The 12,370-nt window shown below is 39.7% G+C and overlaps 1 protein-coding gene across 2 annotated transcripts; it reads left to right on the top strand.

Annotated features, from left to right (window-relative positions):
• Positions 1-9,400: 9,400 nt before the first annotated feature.
• LOC147633960 (putative adenylate kinase 1, chloroplastic) lies at positions 9,401-11,810 on the top strand. Of its 2 annotated transcripts, none has more exons than XM_086805040.1 (4): positions 9,401-10,048; positions 10,500-10,640; positions 10,719-10,922; positions 11,036-11,810. In XM_086805040.1, exons 1-4 carry the CDS (start codon positions 9,731-9,733, stop codon positions 11,183-11,185), a joined length of 813 nt encoding a protein of 270 aa, XP_086661166.1. In that variant the 5' UTR covers positions 9,401-9,730; the 3' UTR covers positions 11,186-11,810. The 2 variants fall into 2 exon arrangements, with proteins under 2 accessions (XP_086661166.1, XP_086661165.1); XM_086805039.1 differs by having other exon boundaries at positions 10,719-10,955; positions 11,036-11,797.
• Positions 11,811-12,370: the final 560 nt, after the last annotated feature.

Raw genomic sequence — 12,370 nt, 5'->3', positions numbered from 1 at the left:
TTGCTTTGAGGCCGGATGGTAGAGTCTATATCTCTTGCTTTCTGAACTGTATCCCACAAATATGCATTTAACTGCCTTATCATCAAGCTTACTACGTTGCTGCTCAGGTGCATAAGAGCATAAGAAAGATAACCAAAAACACGCAAATGAGCCATAGAAGGCTTCCCGCCATGCCAAGCTTCATAAGGAGTTTTAGACTGTAAGGCCTTGGTAGGTTATTTGTTCAACATATAGTTTGCGCACATAGTTGCCTCTAACCAAAAACCATGAGGTAAATCTTAGGCTTTCACCATAGATCGTGCCATCTCCATGAGAGACCTGTTCTTCCTCTTAGCCACACCATTTTGCTAAGGTTTATATGGCACTGTACATTGATGCCTTATGCCTTTTCCAACTATATATGCATGAAATTCCTTGGACATATACTCCCCCCTCTTGATATGAACAAAGGGTGCCAACTTTACATTCACATGCATTTTCAGCCATGGATATGAAGTGTCTAAAGCACATCAAAACCTTTGACTTTTGCTTTAATGGTACACCCAGCTATATCTGGAGTAATCATCAATAAAAGTGACGAAGTAGAGATATCTCCCAATAGATGGTGTCCTCATATAGGACCACATACATCACTATGTATAAGCTGTAATTTCTTAATAGCTCGCACAGATCCATCCTTTAGAAATGATATTCGATGCATTTTACCAAGAATACATCCGTCACATACATGTCTAGTAGGGGTCTCAAGAGTTGGCAACTCAGACACCATATCATGCCTTTAAAGGCGTAACAAACTGCCATAATTCAAATGGCCAAATCGTGTATGCCATAATTCTACATCACTCATAGCACGAGTCGTAGAGACTGAGCAAGCATCATACTAAAACTTCTCAAATACATCAGGCCATGAAACAAGGTACCTAAGGTAATGGTAGAATAAGCATCATTTGTATCCTGAACTGTACATTTGTCATCCACAAATTTCACTATCAAGCTTGATAAGGCTAAGGTTGAAACTGACAACAAATTCTTCTTAATGCCTGGCACATATAAAACTTTAGAAAGAGTAAATGCGCCCCCATTTGCAGCAGTGAGCACAACTCTACCAACTCCTTTGACATGATATGAGGAACCATTTACACATGTGACGGTTCTTGCACTTGGGACAGATTCCAGAGACCAGGACAAATTTTTTTGTGATGCAATGTGCTTACTAGCACCAGTGTCAAAGTATCAAGCACCTGATTTTGCCACCACTGACACACATACATCATGAATAGAAGGGTCATAACTACAATGTACTGTCCATGCCAAATTCTTCTTAATGCCTGGCACATATAAAACTTTAGAAAGAGTAAATGCGCCCCCATTTGCAGCAGTGAGCACAACTCTACCAACTCCTTTGACATGATATGAGGAACCATTTACACATGTGATGGTTCTTGCACTTGGGACAAATTCCAGAGACCAGGACAAATTTTTTTGTGATGCAATGTGCTTACTAGCACCAGTGTCAAAGTATCAAGCACCTGATTTTGCCACCACTGACACACATACATCATGAATAGAAGGGTCATAACTACAATGTACTGTCCATGCCAAATCATCTTAAGCAAAACTTATAGATTCCTTCTTCTGTGCACTTGGTGTAGATGCATCAACCACCACAGCCTTGCACGATTCCTTCTTTTTCTCCTTCTCTAGCCTTTTCTTACACTCATTTATGTAGTGCCTTGGTTTCCTGCAATAGTGACCTCTTGCCCTTCTTTTTAGGCTTATCATCTTCTTTTTCTACATTTATTAGGCGAATTTTGGACTCAACTTTGGACCTTTTTTCTCTAGAGAGAGAAATTCTTTCGACCAATAGGAAGAGAGCCATCGTAAATGAAACTTTTGATAATTAGACATTTTTCATATATTCTTTATATGAATATATTTTTATTAAAGAAATACGAAATGCATTTGACCACACTTTATAATGTCATTTCTTTAATATATATGAAAATTAGAGTGTTGTCAGCTCATTTAATGAATGGTTTTCATTCTAAAAATTTCCCTCGTTTCAGCTCATTTAATAAAAGTGCTTTTTTCCTCTAAAATTAGAGTGTTGTCAGCTCATTTAATGAATGGTTTTCATTCTAAAAATTTCCCTCGTTTCAGCTCATTTAATAAAAGTGCTTTTTTCCTCTAAAATTTTGAAATGTTCTCTTCAAAATTCCTAGGTCATTTAATGAATGGATTTCTATCTAAAAATTTCGCATGTTTTGGAGGTTCTCTTCTACCATCTCATCTTCTTCCATCTTCTTACATCTGCTTTTATTTTCTATTCGCTTCCATGGAAACCAGACGTCCTAGGCATCCATAGGAAATCTATTGTCTGTAAATATATGATTGGCTCCCAGAATTTTATTTTGGCCTTTCATTATATGAGATGGGATTATGTCAATGGAAAACTTGTAGCAATTAATCAAGACTTGGAGGATGACATTGAAAATCCATTGATGTTATTAGAGGTATGGTTTGAACATGAGCTCTTGACAGTACTCAATATAAGGTCAAAAATCTCACTGCGTCAAGTACAGACTTGGCAAATGAGGATGACCTACAAGTGCCTGATGATTATGTGTTCAAGTGCAATGACCATAAGGTATGTTATTCAATCTAACCTCGAAAAAGTATTCATTCCAAAACTATGCCATAATCATTATTATTTATATACATTACTTTGATTTTTGGAAATAAGTACCAAAGAGAAAAGAAAGGACCATTCAATGTAAAGACATTACAAGGAAGCAAGTTTTCGTGGTGCAAACGACTATCACATAGAGATAAATGGAGATAAATGTATTTTTGACAACATATAGTTACATTAATCATGACAACATTTTGCATTTCTCAGAGCAATAGAAACTAAGACAAATATTCTACATTTTCTTATTAGATGTTTAAAACATTGATAGCATATTCTTATTTTTTCCTACGAAGCGTGCTATTGTGTGTGGGATGATTCTTGTTGTTGGGGTGGTGAGGCTTGTTGTCGAGGGGATGCTTGCTCTTCGAAACGCTCTTGGGTTGGTTGCTCTTTGGGATGCTCTTGGGTTTGGTTGCTCTTTCTGGACGCTCTTAGGGTAGTTGCTCTTCCGGACGCTCTTGGGGTGGTTACTCTTGGGATGGTTGCTCTTCTAGGACTGAAGCTTGCGATCGTTTACGGGATTGAAGCTTCCAAATTGACGTCTTCAGATTCATCACATTGTGGAAGCTCGACAACAAACCTGTCGACTTGTGTTCGGGGGGGTACTGCCATAGCGGTGGTCCTGGTCGCGGCTGTTGTTGGTGGAGGGGGCACAAACGCAACAGGGATATTAGGCGGCCTGCTATGAATGTTGACAATAATATGCTCAATGGCCTCTTCCCTGAATAGCCCTAAATCCACATCGGAGTATTTTGATAATCATGGATTCTACAAAAAGCCAAAAAAATAGACATGTGCCATCAAATAATGAGGAAGGAAAGTAAGATATCATTTAAAAAAAGGAGCATGCCTACATTTTTTGCGGGCAACGAGAGAACTAAGTGTAGCAGCAACTTTGCATTGTAGCACACCCTCCAACCGCAACTATGGCCATCCCATTGCTGTGGGACTCTGCATCTCACAGTCCTTGTGTGTTCTAGAAGTGTGTCCTTAATTATGGCCTCGAGAGCAGTTATTAGAGCTTTCTAACCGATCTGCACGAAACAATACTGTTGTCAATACTGAAAGTTCTCTAACTACTTCTCTCTGCACGAAACAATACTGTTGTCAATACTGAAAGTTCTCTAACTACTTCTCCTTCTCTCTCTCTCTCTCTCTCTCTCTCTCTCTCTCTCTCTCTCTCTCTCTCTCTCTCTCTCTCTCTCTCCAACTCGTTCGATATATAAATAATGAATGTGTGGACTTACTGTCTCACGGTGCCATGGAATTCTTCACCTGAATCGGCCAAGTAACAAGTCTTGGATTCCATATCGTAAAGGATCAAACTCCAATGTGAACTACAACATGCAGTTAGGAGTATCAGAAGTAACATCAAAAATATATAGTAAATTTAGGTCACAATACGAAGACTATAAATGAGATTGCATGTCACTTACTCTTCGTTGTATACCATTAGAATTATTTGAGCTACATCGAAATTTATCGAACTAAACCACGGACATACATCAACCAATGAAGTATGTTGTGCACTAAGAACCGAGGAAAGAAGGGAATCTACAATATATACATCATTTTGAACATTGAATGGGAGATTTGATATAACCAAGCTGCACAAGAAAATTACATTATATTAGTTACTTTGGACAAGCAACCCACTTTATAATCAAGATGATGAAAAGGACGTAGCAAACCTTAGAACTGGTATGATAATTCTATCGTTGACCTCCCTTAAAACATTGGATAAAACATCAATATCCTCCACATTCGAAAGGGAAAAATTGTGTGGTGCCTCGCACACACCAGAAGTCTAACGTAAAATGAGGGGACAAAATAATGTAAAGCTCTCACATTCGACTTATGTATTTCCCGAATAGTCGCTTTCTTCAACCGCAATTCTTGGAGCTCCTGCATCCTGACTTGGTCGTCGCCAATCCTTTGTGCGTTGAGCCTTGCATTGAGCCTTGTGTCATGTGAATGACTAGCCTCTGTCACTTCTGTGATCTTAACTTTCTTTGTCAAAGGCGGGATTTCCAAAATTCCTTTCATTTTCTTGTCACTAAGTAGGACGGGCTCCAGCGTACAGTCATATCTCAACTTGAGCAAACGAAAAGCGATATCATGTCTTTCGGCTTCATTATTCGTTGTTTCTTGCTCTTGTGTCACAGTCATCTCGTGCAATTTTTCTCACAGTCATCACCTTCACGTTGCTTCTTACTCTCCTACAATCAACTTCGTTGGTTGCTTCTTGCCCTCCCAGAGTGAATTTCGTGGTATGTTTTCAAATATTTTCGTGTTTCAATTTGGTCGAAGTTGTATAATTGTTTTATAAATATTCCATCAAAGATTGCTGCTTTTAAATTTTTAAGAATTTAATTTATTTCTCATAAATATTTCATCAAATCACTACAACACGAAGAGGGATCTCGGTGAGAACTAACGTACCCATATCGCATTGTAGTGATTTTGCCCACAATGGTAATTTGCTTGCATAAATTTCTTGAAATCACTACAACGCGAGAAGAGGTCTTGGTGCGAACTCTCTCAAGCATATCGCGTTATAGTGATTTGTCCTACTGTCGTCCTTTTTTTGCTTTTTCAAAGATTTCATCGTTTAGATTTTTAAGAAATTGATTTTTTTCTTACAAATAATTGATCAAATTACTACAGCTCGAAGAGGGGAGTCGGTGAGAACTCTCCCACCCATATCACGTTATAGTGATTTGTCCTACTGTCGTTCTTGTAGTAGTGATTTTTCTTACAATCGTCATTACCTTTGAAATATTGCATCAAATCACTATGACGTGAAGAGAGGGCTCCTTGGGAATTCTCCCACACGTATCGTATTGCAGTGATTTTGGCACATTTTTCCTTGCAATTTCATTTTCTCACTAATATTTCATCAAATTACTACAACACGACTAGAGATGTTGGTGAGATTTCTCCAACGCTTATCGCGTTATACTGATCTTACCTAATCCTTTATTATCTTACATAGAACTTTCATTGTCCTGACATATTTCCTGGCTTGTAGATGGAACCTTTCAGCAGAACCAATCCGAAATGACGTCTCTCTCTGCAAAAACCTTACGGTGCCCAAAACACGCCCGAATCATGCCACGAACCCTAAAAATTGATGTATACTTCCTAAACAACACACTATAATATATATCTTCTTCTCCTAAGAGGGTATCTCAATGGGAGACAGAAAAATAGGGTCGTGAGGAGGGAGACAGACTACTAGATCAAGTGTCAAGGAACCTGGCTCTGATACCAAGTGTTGGAATTAGGGTTAGGGTTGTAACAATTCACACACACACAAGATAGAGAAGCTTGAGAGCACACAAACTCGCTAGATTAGAATGGAAAAATGTGTGCTAGATACAAAAGATAAGTACACACCCCAAAATGAGTAGATAAGAGGATGTACATACACACAGGGAAAAAAAACCTCCTAGTGAGGGAAAAAGTGCCCCGGTGGTCCTAAGTGTGTTTACACACATCACTACCATATAATGCTACATCAGTGATTCAGATTGGGGCTGGATGTTATGACACATGAGTGTCCACTAGTGGATGTTAAGACACATGAGTTTCCACTAGTGGGTTTTGCTTTTGCCTTAGTAATTCATGTATATCATGGCTCAACAAGAAGCAGCCTATAATGGTCACTTCCAGCTGTGAAGTTGAATATAGGACAGCTTTTACAGCTACAGTTAAGTGTGTGTGGCTTAGACATCTTATGGCTAATTTGGGTGTTGGAAAATAGCCAAAGCGTATTAGCAGTTGTGCAAGGAAGCCAGTGTTTCATGCTCGCACTAAGCACATTGAGGTGCATTACCACTATGTCAGGGAAATACTCTCTGCAAGCAGAGATCAGCTTAGTCTATGTGCCTACACATTACAACATGGCAGATTTATTCACGAAGGCTCTTCCTCGTGAAAAGTTCGAAGCTTTTCGTAAAGCTTTGGACTTACTGCTTTATTAGGATTGATTGGCCATACCATGTACATGTTCACATCATCATTCCAGGGGGGATTTGTAGCATTATATGGTAGTGATGTGTGTGAACACACTTAGGACTACCGGGACACTTTTTCCCTCGGTAGGAGGTTTTTCCCCCCGTGCGTATGTACACCCTCTTATCTACTCATTTTGGGGTGTGTACTTATCTTTTGTATCTAGCACACATTTGTTCATTCTAATCTAGTGAGTTTGTGTGCTCTCAAGCTTCTCTATCTTGTGTGTGTGCATTGTACTTATCTTTTGTATTTTGGGGTTTTTTCCCTCAGTAGGAGGTTTTCCCCCCGTGCGTATGTACACCCTCTTTATCTACTCATTTTAGGGTGTGTACTTATCTTTTATATCTGGCACACATTTGTCCATTCTAATCTAGTGAGTTTGTGTGCTCTCAAGCTTCTCTATCTTGTGTGTGTGCATTGTTGCAACCCTAACCCTAATTCCAACATTATCAAGGTGGCGATGGGTCATACATGGGCCAAGCTTGCACTCCATCGAGAGATGCACCTGGAGGAGTGTTTTTTACGAGGTTAGTTGTAAGTGGATGTGTCTCTGCATGCGATGAGGTGTAAGCTGTGAAAAAAATGCGATGCCCTTAGTGGAATATGCAGGTGACATGCATGGGAATGGTGGAAAGGTGTGCCCCATGTGTGTAGAGCTCCTCCAAACTTGAAGCTTTCTCCAACTTCTTTCTTTGACTCCCTTTCTACTTTCTTTGTTCACACTATTTCTTTCTTTTGTGCTTAATTCCTCATCCCCTCTTTCTTCTACGTTCATCAATGACTTAATATTTTAATGATTTAATTTACAATCCTCTCTTTCTTCTATGTTCAATGAGACTGTCAATCATTAGCCTCTCTTTATTTTGTGCTCAACTACTTATTGTTCATATTGACCTCTCTTTCTCTTATGGTGGTTAATAGCTTGTTGTTCATATTGACCTCTCTTTCTCTTGTGGTTAATAGCTTGTTGTTCCCAGCCCCAATTTCTTTTGTGCTCGAAAACCATTATTATCAATGTTGTCTTACTTCACAAGTATTTAAGGCAAGTGAAAACTATTGACATCCAATGGCCTATTTCTTCATCTTGATAATGGACAAAGTGGACATTTTAGTAGGGAGAGCCATGTAGCCTTCTAGAAATTAAGGGACTAACAAAACAATGGGAAAAAAGTAGTTTGACTAAGTTGGAATTAAAGATAATAACGAATTATAAACTTTAAGAAAACAATAACAATGAATCAAAATAACTAGGTTACAAAATGATGGGAATGTCAACAAGAAGCAAGATGATGTTAAGAGCAGGAAAATTGCAAGAAAGATTGTTAATAACTTTCTAGGATGACAAAAGGTTTTAGTAAGGAGCGCAAGAACAGTATAATGAACAAGGTTTTGAATGATCCTTGTATTACAACAAATGCAAGGGATCATCAAATGGATATTTTAATCATTTTGGATCTCAAAAAGTCTATAATGAAAAATATTACAATACATGAAATCTCAAAATCCTCGGATGAGGATGAACTCCTTGTCAAATATGCATTAAAGAAATTTATATTATCTAATTTGGGGAGGAAAATATAGAGGTGTAAGTATATTGCATTTGGCTATGTGTAAGGCATCGATATGTTGAGAACTGAATGAAAAAAACCCTGTAGAGTGTTAAAAATCTCATTCCCATTGAAGTTGGAACTCTTGTTCATCATGTTTCTTTTTTTACATGGAATGAACTAAGCTATAAAGCCACTCCCTACCTAGGACCACATTAGTCCTATCTAAATGCATAATTTAAAACTTTGAAGTTTCTTTATGACCTAGATTTCCACCTCGATACCCTTTATCATGGTATCCCATATCTTTTTGTCAGTGCCCTTTACTAAAGAGACCAGGTTCTTGTGGACACTTGGACTTTCTAGAAACTTCCATTTCTTGACTATAAGAATCTTTATCTTTCTAAAGGTTTGAGGGGATGTTCTCATGGCTTCCAAAAATCACATTGAGCAACAGTGGGGTGGTGGTGGTACATCTACATGGCCCTTTAACCTACCATCTGTCGAGGGCTTGACCAACTTTTTCAAAGTTTTGTTCCACGTTATTTATTTTACTTTCAAGTTTGGTGCACAAACCACAACAGTCACCGGTGGTATTTTTCAACATTCATGAGAATAGGCCTTAAGGTGTTACAAACGTGATTTTTATTTCAATTTGTGGGAAAGATGAACTACACGAAGTTTTGAATCAATGACGCTGCCAACAAATAAAAGAGCTTTTCAATAAAGCTTTTCTATCGAGATTCCCGAGTTCTACCTCTGCCTCTGTCTCTCTACCTTTGCCTCAACCTCTACCTCCAGGCGGGGACCCCGAATGTTCTTGAAAATTTGCAGATTTTTGAGCTACAAAATAGCTATAATGCCTTAAAATTTGTAGAACTTTTAAAATTGAGGAAATAAAATCCATAGGTAAAAACAAAAATGTTGGAGGTCCATTGTATATAGTTTGCAGGGGTTTTCTTGAGTGGTTTGGTGGAGTATGTGATGGCTATTTTAGAGTTTCCACCTAGCATTTGAAATGCTATATGAATTCATGTCATTTCATTCCACACACACACTCATTTCATTTCATAGTGTGCCACGTCACACTCTGTCCAAGGGTTTTTGAACCTTGAAGGGGTTTCAATTTTCAAAGGGTTTATTCCCTTCGCTGCAGAGGAGACCCATCACCATCTTCGTCAGCCCTACCCGAGTGTGAGCTCGCTGCGCTTCTCTTCTTCTCAGCTCCTTGCGATCTTGTCGCATTGCTTCTCATCTAGGGTTTGCAAGTCCTTTTTCTGCATTTAGGGCTTCCCCAAGCGCACAGTTAGGGTTTTCTGTGCTGCATCTAGCTCCATCTAGGGTTTTTACTTCCACATAGGGCTTGGAAGCTATCCTTTACCCAGGGCTTTGCGGGGCGCATCAGTTAGGGTTTTGGTCTGTTTTTTCGACGCGCCAGTGCCATAACCTGTGATCCTGCCTAGTTCAAACCATGGCGGCATTCCGCCACTTGAGAAACCTGATCTCCCCTTTGCTGTCGAGTAGCATCGAGCGGTCTGAGAGGGCCTTCTCCGTGGCGGCTGCTATGGCCGTGGCAGATTTTGAGTATTGGGAGCTTCCCCTTCCTGTTTTGCAGGATACCCATGGGCAGAGATCGGGGCGAGGCCCGCAATGGATCTTCTTGGGGAGTCCTGGGGTCGGCAAGGCCACGTACGCCAGCAGGCTTGCGAAGCTCCTCAATGTGCCTCACATTTCCATGGGAAATCTGCTGCGTAAGGAGGCCGCCATGTCCACGTCTTTCGCTAAGGAGGTATGTTCGGCAATTCGGGATTGTGGGGATTGCCTTTTTACATGTTAAGCATGCCTTCATTGATGTAATGATGTGCTGTTTTTCACATGTGTTCTATGTGAACATCGCTCATTCACAAGCTTGCATTGAAATGAGGATTAAAGGCTGGGGTTTAATGAGAAAAGCACGTTGCAGGAGTCAGAATAATTTCATCTGTTTCACAATCTTGCATTGATTGAGTCTGCTCGCATTGGGAATAGTAGGGATAGGGCCCATTTTTGAAGCTTGCATTGAAATTAGGGTTAAATTTTGTGTTCTGAAAGCATGTTGGAAAAATCAGGGTTAAATTGTGTGTTTTGATTTTATATCTTCAAGTTTTTGGAGGTTTTAGATGTTCGCATAGCCTTTTAAGTTTCTGGAATGTAGGGTAGCTTATTTTTAAGATAGATTCTTGTGATGTATTTCTTCGCAGCTTGCTGGCCTCATGATGCAAGGAAAGCTCGTTCCTGATGATGTAATCTTCAGCATACTATCAAAAAGATTAGAACAGAAAATCGAGTTTGAAGAATCTGGGTTCATTTTTGATGGGTTTCCTCGCACTATCAACCAAGCTGTAAGGCTCTTTGTAGTACGTCTTGTCCTCGATGTTATGAATATATCCCATCGCCACTTACTTCAGAACTTTTCACAGGAGATAATAGATCAGGTGGCAGACATTGATTTGGTAGTAAACATGAAGCTAATGGAAGATGTCATGATAAAACGAATGGACAGGCAGGCTTGCGCTGAATGTGGCTGCAGTTTTGAAGGTCCTCACTCAGATCTTGAATGCTGTTCGATGTGCAAAGCATTCTCTATTTCATCAGGCACATCAAAGATGGGATGCATGGGTCTGGTGAGGGATAGGCTCCAGACTTATTCAGCTCAGGTTAGGCTTCATAGGTTTCAATGGCTTTTCTTGGCGTGATATCATTTTTGTAGAATCTAACAGAATGTGTTGTCGTACAGTGCAAACCTGTAGAATACTACTATCGCAAGCAGGGGAAGCTGTTGGACTTTGAAGTTATGGGGGGGATACCTCAGACATGGCCTCGCCTCCTCTCTGCACTACGCTTGGAAGACAGTGAAGCTGTCTTGCAGCAACAGCTTCCAATGTAGATTGTGGATCTTTTCTTCCATATTCATAGTCGGGCGCTCTCCTAACAATGCTCTACATCATTATGCATCTATGCCCATGCCTTTTTAGCCAGCTCAACCTCCGAAAACTCCAGTACTGGATGAATGTAACCAATTTTGTAATGTTTTAGTTGCTTAGGTGAGTGCAACAAGCGTTTACAGGAAGCTTTAGAACTTTGGGGGAAGAAGCCAAGTGTATTTCGGAATTCGAATAGTAGTTTTATTGAAAAGAAAAGGAGAAAAGGTGGGTTGGGGAGTTGGCTGGTAGGCCGTGAGAACTGCCATTTCTAATCAAAAGTTCTGATTCGAGGGTTGAAAGCCTGGCCTGAACCTTGCTTTTTGCAATTGTTAGGAGATGACTTTCTCAGAGATGTTGCCCTTGAAAGAGTGTATTTGTACACTCACGGACTGCGTTATTATAAGACAGGATTCAAAGAGAGTCGAGACTTATTTATAGAATGTGTTTTGGTAGATGAAATTAAATTGTTTCTACTGATGGTGGGTTTGGGTGCTGCTTGAAGAGTTGATTTATGTCAGTGTTGCTAGATCTTTGGGTAGAGAGGTATTTATTGTACATGTTTCTCTAATGCTTTCCCCGGCCAATTCAAAGCATGCCATTGCCTCCACTGAAATAGATCATACAACCACTGATGTATTATAGTTATGATTATCAGTCAGTGTGGTTGATTGATGGTTTAGTCGAGACATTTTCAGGCTGGCTTCAAAGCAGTTGAGAAAAGCTCCTCAATGATCCTGTTTTATCCCCTTGGTATCGTTTGCTATATTTAATGACATTGCGTCAAGCTTATGAGCGTATGTATGGTCATGTATTCATAACCTGGTGGGAATCTTTAGCTTTGACTGCCCTATATTAGCCATGCTGTCACCAATTTTCTCATCACTATCATCAACATTCAGCCTACTATCCTCCGCCATGGTCAACATCGTCTTCGCTTGCGCAAATTCAAGAAATCTTGGTTTTGGTATAAATTTGGTGGCTACGTTTTTGACGAACTTTCAGCAATTATAAGCATGCATTCTCCTGAAGCACTCAACTAGCCACCAGCAGTATTGGATATGCTCCTTTTCTTGATAAGACAAGGCAATGATTGTGGATTATTCTTGCTTCATGGATGCGTATTTGAATATGTGTGATTGTAGGTCTTT

Source organism: Cibotium barometz, chromosome 11, assembly GCF_041138505.1.
Source record: "Cibotium barometz isolate CiBa-2024 chromosome 11, ASM4113850v1, whole genome shotgun sequence".
NCBI lineage: Eukaryota > Viridiplantae > Streptophyta > Polypodiopsida > Cyatheales > Cibotiaceae > Cibotium > Cibotium barometz.
This window is presented reverse-complemented; position numbering and strand designations above follow the sequence as displayed.

Bases quoted from the DNA above. Each gene is read 5' to 3' on its own strand.
- LOC147633960 (XM_086805039.1), top strand. From the start codon at position 9,731: ATGGCGGCATTCCGCCACTTGAGAAACCTGATCTCCCCTTTGCTGTCG. The intron at 10,641-10,718 runs GTAAGGCTCTTT...AACTTTTCACAG, and splicing joins CTCGCACTATCAACCAAGCT to GAGATAATAGATCAGGTGGC. The intron at 10,956-11,035 runs GTTAGGCTTCAT...GTTGTCGTACAG, and splicing joins TCCAGACTTATTCAGCTCAG to TGCAAACCTGTAGAATACTA.